Below are 13,537 nucleotides of genomic sequence, written 5' to 3' on the forward strand. Positions count from 1 at the left end.
AGTCTCTGTAGAAAGGAATCTAAATGGCTCCAATCCCAATGAACCTAGTCACAGCAAAGAATAAGGTAAAGAGATCAAGCACAAATCTGCATGTTGAAAAGAGAATTCTCCCTCTTTCTATATTCAGAACATCGGCTTAAATATTAGAGTTGAGTGTTAAAGAATTATTCTTTGTGAAAAGTTAAGAGAAAAAATACATACATATGCTAAAATCAGAAATTTTTCCAACAACAACAAAAAAAGCTAGCTGTCCAATCCCCTTACAATGAAACCCAATAAAGGAATAGAACAGCTTTTCTCCACCAACTTCCCCCTTCCTACCAATAATGATACACAAACAAGAGTCTAAATAGCTTTACCTAATTCAATAAATACAATTCAACTAAGAAAAAAAGTAGAGGGAGAAACAAATAAAAAGTAGGAGAACAATATGAGCAGGAATAAAAAAAGACCAACACTAATCTCACTGATATATGAAAAATACAGGATGCTGCCCTTTTAAGCACATTCAGAAAATAACAAAAGTTTCCTGAAAATAAAAATGACAGACAAAATTAAAAAGTTGCTGTGCTGGAAACTGAAATTGTGGATATCTCTCAGGAAGAAGGATACAGCTTATATTAAAGATAATACAAGGGAGGCCCTCCCTGGGGGTGCAACGGGTAAGGACGCAGCACTGCGGAAGCTGGTGGTAGCTGCTTCAGTACGAGTTCGATCCCCAGCCCTGGAGGTGACTCATATGGCGTGGCAGACCTCTCTTGACCTGCCCGCTGCTCCCCTAAGCAGTGTACTTTGTAGATCTGCCTGTTCTGCTCCCGTCTCTGTCTCTGGTGAAGCCTCTCACCAACCTTGCACCTCTGATTTGTACCCGAGCTCTGTATGTATAAATAAATAAATCTTAAAAAAAAAAAAAAAAGATAATACAAGGGAGAGAAAGAAGAAACTTAAGAAATTTCTGCAGATATCCTTTACAAACTGAAGGAATTCCTAAAAGAGAGAACAAGTTTTCCAGAACTGGAAAGTTTTTTAATTCTCAGCAAAGCAAATGAAATCACCTTCCCATACCCAGGCACATTTGTGAGACAGAACACTAGCCATATACAAATCTATTTTTTCAAAATCAAGCTACCTATATAAAGACTAAGTTACCATCATCACAAATGATTTCCATAGAACACTGAAAGCTAGAAGACAATGAAATGATACCTACAGAATTCTGGCCTAAAATACTATACCCAATCAAACTAGCAGTCCATTTGAAGACAGGGAAAAACACTTCAGAATTTAGATCTTAGAATTTTACTTCCCCTGAAGCTCTCTGAGAAAGCTACTCAAATAAGTTCTTCACCAAAATGAGGAAATAAAAAAGAAGAAAATGCATTATCTAGGGAAAAAAATTTTTTTTTAAAAATTAAGCACCTAATTCTTAAAAACTGCTCAAACATATCACAGGATGATAGCTGTGTACCATGCTGAAGAAGGAAACATACCCCAAAAAGACAAAGAAAGAGAAGTTCTCAGTTTAAAACAAAATGTTTGAAATTGTGTTTGAGCATTAAAATATACATATATGTATTATAGCAACAGAATATTTACTTAAAAGGAGCAAAAAGCACAATGAAAACTAGACAAATAGGGGGGAAAACTTAAAATAAAAATTTTACAGAAAGGATAAATGATAAAAACTACTTGATTCAGCACTAAACAGTGTTTATGTAATCATCATAATATAAAAGACACTGACAAATGAATAAAGTTTGATATTTGTAATTGTATTCAGAAGTGGGAGAGGTAAGATATAGTAGTATCAATACCTTGAGATAGTAATATTGAAAAATGAAAATCAAGAATTAGCAAAATTAATGAACAACAGCTCTCCAAGATGACTACATCCTAAGCCCTGGAACTCATGAATATTAACTTACACAGCAAAAAGGGTTGTGGAAATGCCATAAAATTAAGGATCTAGACACAAAGTTTATTCAGAATTATTCAGGTTTATCTCCAATATACACACTAGTGTCTTTACAAGGAGAGGGTGGGAGATTTTACACAGAGAAGTGGTGGGATAAAATAATTTGTAGGCACTTTGAAGAGGAAAGAAAGGAATCAAAAAGCAAATAATATAGCTAACTGCTAGAAGATGAGGAAGGAAGGAACCAAGGAAATGGATTCACCAAAAGGACAGTCCTACCAATACCTTAATTTAAGCCTAAAGAAGCTGATTTTGGACCTGTCTCCAAAAACTTAATTCACTGCATGCATCCATCAATCTATTCAGAAAGCACTTACACCCTTTACACCCAGCTCTAAAGTGGACAAACCCTAAAGATACAGAAAGAAAAAAAAAAAAAAGATACAGAAAGAATCCCTATCCAGGAGTTAGTAATCCAGTACTAAAAAGAGGTAGAGTTAAGCAGAAAGAGCTTTATAGACGCACATACAAGGAGTGCTAACCCTGAGCAGAAAAGGGGGAAAGGTCCCTTTGATAAATTAGTCCTTTAGTCCATATCCCCAGAACACTATCAGAACTGTGATAACATCAATAAAAGCAGCCAAATGTTGCTATAGTTTAAATACCACTTAACCCAGTAACAATAAGCTAACACAAATAAAGATTCTAACTCAACAGATATAAGGGGTACATTATTTGAGAAAAAAGCTGATAGATAAGTAGAAGAACTTCTCAAGAAAACAAGAAAAAAAAATTAGGGAAAAGAATTAAGTAGAAGAATATTTAAATAGCAACAAAAGAAAACAGCTGGGTGAGGATGAGGAAAGACAGGGCAAATATATTCAATATTCTTTACCAGGAATAACAATATAATTTAGTTGAAAAGTTTCTGAAATTTTTACTCATATTTCCCACTTCCTCAGATAACCAGGGTTTTCCTTCATAATTAGTAACATTCTGAAAGAAATTTTTAAACATTAAACAAGTAAAAACTCCTTAGTGGACATAAAGACTTAAGTGTAAAATGCCACTGCCATTAAATCCCACAAATCTTTTTATAAAGTTGCCAATCTCAGAAAATTAAAATTTATAACTATACAAGAAAATTACATTTATATAACCCTAAATATAGGGGCTTAAAAAACTTAACTTCAAGTGAAAAGTCAATTTTATCTCTCAATTTTCTCAAGTCAACTCCTTTTCTCCATTTCTTGTTTATTGGCCATGCATGATAGCTCCTGAAGCCCATCACATCTTCTCAAAAATACTCCTTTTCACTTATGCACCACAAAGATTTTCTATACATAATTTTTTTTAACTCAAAGCTGAAGCAGCAGTGGCTCCCAGTGGCCAACTTAACAACAGGCACATTTTTCTAATATTGTTCTTCTAGCTTCACATTTCTCAGAGAAATCATAGTATTAGAAGAAAATAAGTTTATAAAAGGGTATGTGATTAATTTTGTACTCTCTCATCTGACATTAAGATTGTAGTGCATGCTTTTCAGAAATTAAGAGCTCCTTTAGAGCAAAAAATACATTAACATTGTGTTTTTGCATTTTCAGTGTACCAGGGATCAACGTTACTGACTCAATTAAAGAGCCACTACTGCAACAAATAGTTATGTAACAAAGCACTGTCATCTACCTATTTCAAATAATGACTTTTAAAGTCCAAACTAATTTCCAGAGAACATTAGATCTCAAGCAAGTATTAGACTGAGACAATATTCCAGATTTTTCACCATGCTATATATGTCATCAACTGAAATCAAAATATACCTCCTCCCAAATTTCTGTCCCCTACTTGGATTGACTTGTTATTCAAACATCAATTGAAGTGTTGTTATGAAGGAACTCTACAGACTGAATTAAGGTTATCAATCAAATTATCTTAAGGAGTTAGCCTGGATTATTTCAGTGCTATTACTTCCAGGCTCAATGTAATTAAAAGAGCACTTAAGAGCACAGAGCAGAAAAGTTAAGTCATAGAGAGAGAACAGAATAGGGAGGTTAAAAAGATTGAAAACAAAGAAAAGGACTTATCACTGCTCTCTTTAAAAATGGAGGGGACGCTAGACAAGGTACAAGGGCAAACTCTTAGAAGCTGAGACCACACACTAGGCAACAGACAGTAAAGAAAAGACCTTAATCCTAAAACTACACTGAACTGAATTTAACCAATAACCTGAATACGTGGAAGCATATTCATCCCATAGTTGCGAGAAAGGAATACAATCCTGCTGACACCTCATTCAATAAAAGCCCTACAGTGCCCAAATAGCTGACCCACAGAAACTATGAAACAAATTTGTATATTTGAAGCCACTAAATATGTGGTAATTTGTTATGGCAGCAATATAAAACTAACAGATCTTAGTACCACAAGTGTTATAATGCTGTAATAAATACCTAAAAATGCAGAAGTGGCTTGGGAGTCACATTTGGAAGAGGCTGGAAGAAATTTCAGAAGCATGACATAAAGTCTAAATAGTTTTGAACAAATGGAGCAGAAATCTAGTGGCTATCTGTAGTCAACGACAGTCAACATAATAGCCATGTATTACAGTCTCTCAAAACACTTTCATTATCCAGTCCCTATATTAATTTTTTTCCCAATTATAACAGCTTTCTTATAGTTTTTACTAGCTTAGCACATATAAAATAGTTTTTTCTAAAAATTCTTACTATTTAAGGTGTCACATCTTAATTTGTTTATAAATTAAAATCAGTATGAAAATATTTCTATCATAAAGGAAGTTACTAACATTGAGATGGTCTCCCACTTGAAATATAAAAGAAAAAAATAGGCAATTATCAACAAAGATCTTATATTATCTTCACTCAGAGTAAAAAATAGTCTTTGGTGTTAAAAGCAGTGACTTACCTGTTCCAGGAGTAGTTGTCATAACTCCAACAAGAGGACTCTGCATTACTGAAACATTTGGCTACATAAAAACAGAAGAAAGTGTTAAAGCAAAAATGCAAAGTTCATAACATAAAGACAGTGAATACTGAATGTGCAGCAGACACTGAAGACGCCACTAACTAGCTCATAATCTATGCGTGTTCTTTTTTCCTAATTTACACAATAATCTAAAACATGCTAGATTCTTCAGGATATTGCTTGTTTAAAGTAAGAAAAGTTTTATCAGGCCCTTGCTGGTGGTGCAGCGGGTTAAAGCACAGCATTGAGAAGCTAAAGCTACTTCCCCATGAGTTCGATCCCTGCCTGCCCCAGAGGTGACCACATGGCGTGGCAGACCTCTCCTGACCTGCCCGCTGCTCCCCTCAGCAGTGTACTTCATAGATCTGCCTGTTCTGCTCTCCACTCTGTCTCTGGTGAAGCCTCTCACCGCCCCTGAGCCTCTGGCCTGTACCCCAGTTCTGTATGAACAAATAAATAAATCTTTAAAAAAAAAAAAGAAAAAGAAAAGTTTTATCAAGTAAAAAGCATTATTTTTAATAAAATATAAACAATGCTTTTGGTTTTAGTCCCTATGGTATAATATTTGACACAAAGAGATAAAAGTGCTTCTTGGACTCACCAAATTCACACAGAAAAACAGAAAGGTGTCAGTATTATTTTAAACCATGAAAAACTAGATTGAAGTCATATGACAGAACAAACAGAACACAGAATACTTTAACTATTACACTTGGTAAATCTGGTAAATTATCAACACTAGTTCCTTAAAATGTGAGAAAATTAAAGGCATTGAAACTTCTTCAATAAACAAAGAAATAAAATCAATCTCAAAGAGAATAGTCTCTCTCAAAGTAAGTGCATAGCTAACTGTTTTTTTTTTCCTAAAGGCATATATTTAACTTTTTTTTTCTTTTCTTTTTAAGATTTATTTATGCTTAGATAGAACTCAAGTACAGGCCAGAGATGTGGCGTGAGAGGATTCACCAGAGACAAAGTGGGGAGCAAAACAAGTAGAATGACAAAGTACACTGCTGAGGGGAGCAGTGAGAGGGTGAGAAAAGGTCTGCCACGTCGTGTGGGTCAGCTCCCTGGCCGGGGATCGAACTCATGCTGCAGTGGCTTCGGAGAGCTTCATAAGGCTTTAATGCGTTCTGCCACCAGGGAGAGCCCGGGTTTTCCTTTTTTTTAACAGATTCTGATAAACTAAGGAATCTAAAATCTAGCTACTTTTTAACAACCAGAACCAAATGTTGAGATCATTATCAGCATAGATACAAGATGTATTGTTCAATGCTTAATCCCAATTTCTTTCATGATCAGAAAAAGGCCAAGCAAGGTCTCAGGGAATAAAATTAATTTGGTTTTAATCTAATAATAATGGTCTTACCAACTTTCAAGTCAAAACATTCTCTCTAAATTGTGACCCATAAGACTTTTGGAACATTTTGAATATACCAGTAACTATAATCTACTTTTCCATTCATGTTATCACCAGAAACGGAAAACCAGCATTAATTTTATAAGCTGGTAGTTCTCTTAGCAAATTAAACACTAGACTTATTTATCAGCTTTTAGAAGAATATCCCAGACAAGAATTAAACTTAATCATAGGTACGTATGTATGTGTAAGAAAAAAACTTGTACATTTAGGATCTGAGACTATCCACTTCAGATATACCTGTAGGTCTTGGAATGTAAGCCCTTTAGTTAATATGAGGCTACTATATATAATCTGCTTAATGAAATGAATTAAGAATGAATTAACTTTGCTATGCTTCATAAGTAAGCTAGCATTTCATGCATATTAAGTCTATAATGGTCAAAATTCACTGAAAGATGCTTTCTAATGTTCTTATGGTTACTAACAACTATGCTTAATTTCATTTAAGGAAGGGAATCAAACATTTCTCCAACAGAAATGTCTTTTAAACAAAGAACTTAAGAACTTAACTGATATCCTTTTATATGTCCTATTACACACAATAGTGATAGAGAACATCTGTGACTATACAAGCTACTATACTTCCAAACTAAAAGAAAAATGCTTTCTACCTTTCATATGACAATCATGAGTTATCATAGTAGTATTAGCACAGTATGGTTATTACAAACACTGGCTCTAAATATAAAAATGCATGAGTCTGAAGCCTGTCTCTGCTATAGACTATTAGCAGACTTGACAATTACTTAAGCTTTCTGTGTCTGTTTCCTCAATGATAAAATGTGGCTCATAATAGTTACTTCAGATTTAAAGGATTAAATAAAATATGAAAAGTTGTAAGATCAGAGCCTGTACACAATAGGTACCTCTTACGCATGAGATATGCTTCTGTCACTATCAGCTCCATCAAAACAAAGAATCTGAACCTTGCATAATCTAAAACTGAGTAATACCATCAGAACACTTAACACCAACAATATACTAAATCTTTAAGTCATAAAAAAGTAGGAGACAGAGATTTTAGTAATTGAAATTAGAAAACAGACCCTCCCTGATCGTACAGGAGGTTAAAGCGCAGCACTGCAAGGTAGCCACTGCTGCCTCAGTGTGTTTTTCAATCCCCAGCCCCGGAAGTGACCCACATGGCACGGCAAACTTCTCCTGACCCACCCACTGCTCCCCTCAGCAGCGTACTTCAATGCCTGATCTGCTCCCCGCTCTGTCTCTGTGGATCCTCTCACTGCCCCTGCCCCTCTTGCCTGCACCCCAGTTCTGTATGCATAGATAAATTTTTAAAAAATTTTTTAAAGAAATAAAAAAAAATTCTAAAATGATACTAGTGCTATAGTATAAAGTCACTGCTACAATAAAGATCTCAAATCATTACCACGTGCCCTGTACCTGGAAAGCTCTAAATCTTCATTTCTTAAGAAAATTATGTAAAACTTTGAACTTTTTAAGTGGTTTTAATGATGTAAACCATACTTTCTGCATAAAAATTAAGTAGGTTGAAGCCACAGACATAAAGGCATACCTATAAAAACCACAGAATTATCTATAAAAAAAAAAACCAAATTCTCTCAAATCTTTTTTTTTTAATTATTAAAGATTTATTTTATTTATGCATACAGAACTGGGGTACAGGCCAGAGGTGCAGGGGCAGTGAGAGGATTCACCAGAGTCAGAATGGGGAGTAGAACAGGCTGACTGACAAAGTACACTGCTGAGTACACAGCAGGCTAGATAGGAGAGATCTGCTGTACCATCTGTGTCACTTCCAGGGCCAGGGATTGAACTTGAGCTGAAGTGGCTGTGGCTAACATGCAGTGCTGCACCCTAACCAGTTGTGCCACCAGGGAGGGCCTAGTTCTAACACATTTCTAAGTACATTCCACAATAAACACAATTTAAGTAGGTTCTATGATAAATGTCCTGAATGCTTAGTGTATACAACACAGTTACACTAAAATACCTCAGGAAAATATTTCAAATTAACTGACCACCCACTATATAAACACATAAAAACATACTACTCTGGCCCTCCCTGGTGGCGCAGCTGGTTAAAGCACTGCACTAAGAAGCTTAAGCCACTTCCACATGAGTTCGATCCCTGCCTGTCCCAGAGGTGACCACAAGGCGTGGCAGACCTCTCCTGACCTGCCCGCTGCTCCCCTCAGCAGTGTACTTCGTCGATCTGCCTGTTCTGCTCCCCACTCGTCCCTGGTGAATTCTCTCACCCTCCACATCTCTGGTCTGTACCCCAGTTCTGTATGAATAAATAATCTTTAAAAAAAAAAAATTACTCATTGTGGATCATGAATGAGGACATGTACATTACCTGTCTTCTTGAAGTTAAAGGTGTTGATCCAAGTCCTGGGCTGGAAATATCATCATATATACTTCTAACTGGTGGAGCTCCACTTTTATCTTTATGAGCTGGTACAACTGGTTGTGGTGGTGACCCACCTATAATGTACCAGAAATGTAATAAGGTGAAAAAAGAAATCTGTCATCACTCTGGTAATGTTTTATTTATATTTTTAAAATGTTAACTATATTTTTCTTTCTTAGAGCTACTCAAACTCACCTAAGAATCTTGCTAAAATTCAGATTCTGATTTAGAATATGTGGGTAGAATCTGAGATAATTAATTTCTAACAAGTTCCCAATACATACTACTTAAGTAACGCATACACTATATTTTGAATAAAAGTTCCAAGAACAAGAAAATAGAAACTTTAGCTTTTAGGGAACATGTGTTCCCAAAAAACAAAGGCAATAAGTGTGACTACATCAAACTAAACTTCTATACAGCAAAGGCACCCTCAATAAAACGAAGAAAGCAACTTAGGGAGTGGGAGAAAATATTTCCAAGTCATATCTGATAACAGGTTAATATCCAAAATATATAAGGTATACACTCATAGTACACATTTTAATAAGTGGCTTTTGGAATTATAATTGCTTAATTATTGTAATTATAATTGTTTACATCTTTTTTCCAAGTCTTAAAAATAAAAAATGTAGAGGTACTATTTGGTTTTTAAATTAATAAACGTGCAAATGAGGGCAAATGCTGCAGCATTATTCACTTTAAAATTCTAGTACATGTACTAATACCACTATGAAACTATTTTAATCAACTACTTACCTGCAAGTAAAGGTGATCTCATTTCCATTACTCCCACTGAAGGGCCACTAATTGATCGGGGTTGTGGAGTCACTGGGGCTGGCAAATCCCCCATTAAAAATCCAGGTAAAAATTGGGCATTAACCCCTGGCTTGGGAGATGTAGGAGAACCCAGCAACATTGGCTCAGATCCTAAATGAATTAAAAAATAAAGAATTTTAATGTTATATCTAATGAAAAGAGGCATGTAGCTAACATAATTGTGAGACTATAACTGAAACGATCATAGATTAATGAATTATAGTTGAATTAATTTAAAAAACAAAAAATGTTTCAAGAAATAAGTAAAATTATTTTGTACAATGTTGATCTTCAATGGTTGTTTTTGTTTACAATTTTCACAAGCTTAAGAATCAATACTTTGCAATTAAGATTTTTTTGCAATATGTAAAAAAAAATCCCTAATATAAGCAGTATTCTTTCTATTTCTGGGTCAGCTTTTACTCTAACAACTGAAAAGAACAGGATACACTAGTTATTTACACCAAGTCCTAGTCAATCAACCAGAAGGATTTGCCTAGCTTGCCGTATGTCTCACTTTATTTCCCACACACAAAAAAGTTGAAAGTCATTTATTTTTATAAAAATGTAAGCACACACTAGAGCATAAAAGAAGAGTATTATTGGCATCCTAACTAAGAAACATATTGACAATGTGACTCATGGCACTCAGAAAGGTCAAGCATTTGTTATTTCCACTATCTTTATTCTTAACTTTAAGCAGCCTTAAAAGTTTCTTGTTATCCACAGGCCATCAACTATTTTTCCTTTAACTTCCCTACACTAAGCCCTAGATATTAATGAAACAAGTACAAAAAGAAAAGAAAAAGCAATTCTGGGAAAGAATACAGCAAATACTGAAACAATATGTTGACTGTAATTATTTTAAAGTCCTAGGTACTGTGGTACTATTACTTCCAACAAACATGTATAAAATCAAAAGTATATTCTGTACTATTTAGAAACTCATAATAATAAATATAAAGTTTTAGGCACGATCAACTATGTACACTCTCCCATACGAAAAAGTACGGTATGTATGTAGTAACTCAAGAAAAGTCCTGAGCACACATCTGTAGTGTGCTCAGTAGCAATTGTCAGTGGGAAGGGGGGACACAGAGCTCTTAATACGGACTGTCACTAACTACCCTTCAGGACTAAACTTCACTTAAGAGAGCTATACCAATGGATCTTAAAATTGTAAATACCATTTCACAACATAAGTACTTCCAAAGTACTTAAGAACTGTGTCTCACTCAGTTGGTATTGTTGAACAACCAGTTCATACCATTAGGTGAATAACATACCATTAGGTGCTGGGTTTAGTTTCTCACCAGGAAAAGCTGCAAAGTGTGAACTTTTTTTTTTTTTGTGAACTTTTAATAATATCGGTTAGTATCAAGATTTCTGACCTGGCAATGACCCCCAAGAAATGCATTCCAAAATGTTTATGTTAAATAGAATACTTTGGAACTGGAAATAAAACTTTTCTATCTCTAATATTTAATAAATATTAATACCCACACCAGCATATGCACATAAATGGAATTAAAGTATATGCACCCACATTCTGCATTTCGTTTGTCGACTGATACTGTAACAGCTTAAGTTACTCTTTTTTCAAAATAAACTTATCCTTCAAATCTAAAAAGAAGTAAACTTCATTCTGCAGATGTATTTTATACTTGGTCTCTTTTCCAAACTCAAAAAATTGTAACTTCGTTTTTTTGTTGTTGTTGTTTGTTTTTTTAAAGAGTTATTTATTTATGCATACAGAACTGGAGTACAGGCCAGAGGTGTGGGGCGGTGAGAGGCTACACTCGACAGAGTGAGAGGCTTCACTCAAGACAGAGTGAGGAGTAGAACAGGCAGACTGACTAGTACACTGCTGAGGGAAGCAGCCGGTGGGTCAGAAGAGGTCTGTCTGTCCCTGTGGATAACGTCTGGGTGGGGATCGAACTCATGCTGAAGTGGCTTTAGAGTGCTTTAACACACTGCGCCATTAGGAAGGGCCCGTAACTTCGGTTTTTAACGCAGAGACTACATATTTTTTGTTCTAACATTTCCAACGCTTTTTCTAAGTCCCAAACTCAGCAGACAAAAGGAAAATTATATATAAATAAATTCTATAATAAAAAAATAAAAGGACTCTGACATACTGTTACATTGGTCATTTTTTCCCAACAGCACATTTAAGCAAACCTGCCCAATAAATAATGAGAATGATTTTTTTTTTTAATTCACAGTTTGACAAGAGGAAACGACCTCCTATAAAACTCAGTCACTTTCCAAGATAAAGGCGGGGGGAAATCATAAAAACTTCTAGCTTCCTAGTAAAGCCAGTAGTATCTCAAAGGCAGCTATCACCTGGCTAGTTAAGTGTTGCGATTCAAGTTTCCATTAATAGCATTCCTTCTGCAAAGCTCGGGAGAGGGATGGAATCAAACAGAAGCTAAAAGCTTAAGTCACCAAAGAGCAGTCCACCTTCACCACGCCCACCCAAGTGTGCGGGGTAAATGCCCTCCACCCGACGCGGCCCGGGACTCAGGGACCAAGAGTTCCTGGGACCTTGGCACCGTCTCAGGTAGCACGGGTGAGTCTAGGAGACGCCGCTGAGGACACAAAACTCCCCACCCAACAGCCATTTCCTAACCCCTCACAGAGCCCAGGTGTTCAGAGGTCACATAGACCACAGCAGGGTGGCGAAGCCTCAACCCGGAGACAGACTGGAAACTTGGGGGCGACCCCTCCGCGACTGAAACCAGCACAAAGAGTGTCTGATTGACTCCGGCTTGCCAGTATTGTCTGCTTCTAAACCAAGGGTGGGGATCGCAGTGCCAGCGAGGAAAGAAGTTTTTCACTCACCTAAAGTGGGCGCCTGGGGTTCTACAGCAAAGGCTGCCATCGCGGCGGCCACTCCACTTAGCCCCGGACCGTCCCAATTTTCAAAAATGGCGGAAACTCTCCCCACGGGTAGGGGCGCGCTAACTTACCGTCTTGCGTAACTTCCGGGCATGCGCTACACTTATGTTCTGGGCGCCAGCACCGCCATCTTTGAATAGGGCAAATGTAGCCGCGAAGGTTCAACATCTCCCACTAGGATTTCGCTGGGAAAGTGAAAGCTCTTTCGTGGAAACTATAGTTCGGGGAATGCTTTTGCTTAGCCCATGAGTCTTCTGATTTGTTAGTACTCGAGTTTGGTGGAAACACAAGGGCTTTTACTCACTGGTTCATAATTAGCGTGACTTTCCCTATCAGCTTTTCCAAAAAACACTTGGAAAAGTTTGTATGTAGCTGGTTTGCATACAAAAGTTTGGTGCAGCTCTGAACTGCTTAAAGCCCCCGTTATTAAAGCATATGTTCTACATTCTCTATGCCATTTTTTTTTTTTAAGATTTATTTATTCATACAGAACTGGGGTACAGGCCAGAGGTTCAGGGGCGGCGAGAGGCTTCACCAGAGACAGAGTGGGGAGCAGAACAGGCAGATCGACGAAGTACACTGCTGAGGGGAGCAGCGGGCGGGTCAGGAGAGGTCTGCCTCGCCATGTGGTCTCCTCCGGGGCAGGCGGGAATTGAACTCATGCGGAAGTGGCTTTAGCTTCTTAGTGCTGTGCTTTAACCCGCTGCGCCACCAGGGAGGGCCCCTCTATGCCATTTTTTAAAAATTTGTCTCATATGTGCACAATTTCACATGAAAGCATAAGTCATACTTGCTGTTTTATTACATACCAACACCACAAAAGATATTAAGTAATGGAGTTTAACAACAAAAATCGTAAGCCCGTGACACAGCATAACCATGCGTACTCCTCCATATCCGATCGCTGTCTTCTTCCTTCACCTTACTGCTTTTCTCTAGAGCATACTCAAATATTGGTAACACTATATTCTTTATGGTTAAATACAAAGCCCCTATTCCTTGCCAAGCAGGCAAGTAGGGGAAGCTTGAGAAAATAACTGGAATTCATGGGTTACTGTGGGGACCGGGCCATAAGACAGCTCACCTTTGACCACTACCAGGG

The 13,537-nt window shown here is 36.8% G+C and overlaps 1 protein-coding gene across 1 annotated transcript in view; it reads right to left on the reverse strand.

The window, feature by feature from the left end:
* The window catches only part of NUP35 (nucleoporin 35kDa), a 28,385-nt gene extending 15,869 nt beyond the window's left edge, over positions 1 to 12,516 (reverse strand). The window contains exons 1-4 of the mRNA XM_004674463.1: positions 12,379 to 12,516; positions 9,475 to 9,645; positions 8,662 to 8,789; positions 4,841 to 4,901 (exon numbers count right to left, since the gene is read on the reverse strand). Of these exons, the coding sequence (XP_004674520.1) occupies positions 4,841 to 4,901; positions 8,662 to 8,789; positions 9,475 to 9,645; positions 12,379 to 12,418 (400 nt within the window). The 5' untranslated portion in view covers positions 12,419 to 12,516. The remainder of the gene's footprint in view (positions 1 to 4,840; positions 4,902 to 8,661; positions 8,790 to 9,474; positions 9,646 to 12,378) is intronic.
* Positions 12,517 to 13,537: the final 1,021 nt, after the last annotated feature.

Source organism: Condylura cristata, unplaced genomic scaffold, assembly GCF_000260355.1.
Source record: "Condylura cristata isolate star-nosed mole 26May11 unplaced genomic scaffold, ConCri1.0 scaffold00002, whole genome shotgun sequence".
Classification (NCBI taxonomy): domain Eukaryota; kingdom Metazoa; phylum Chordata; class Mammalia; order Eulipotyphla; family Talpidae; genus Condylura; species Condylura cristata.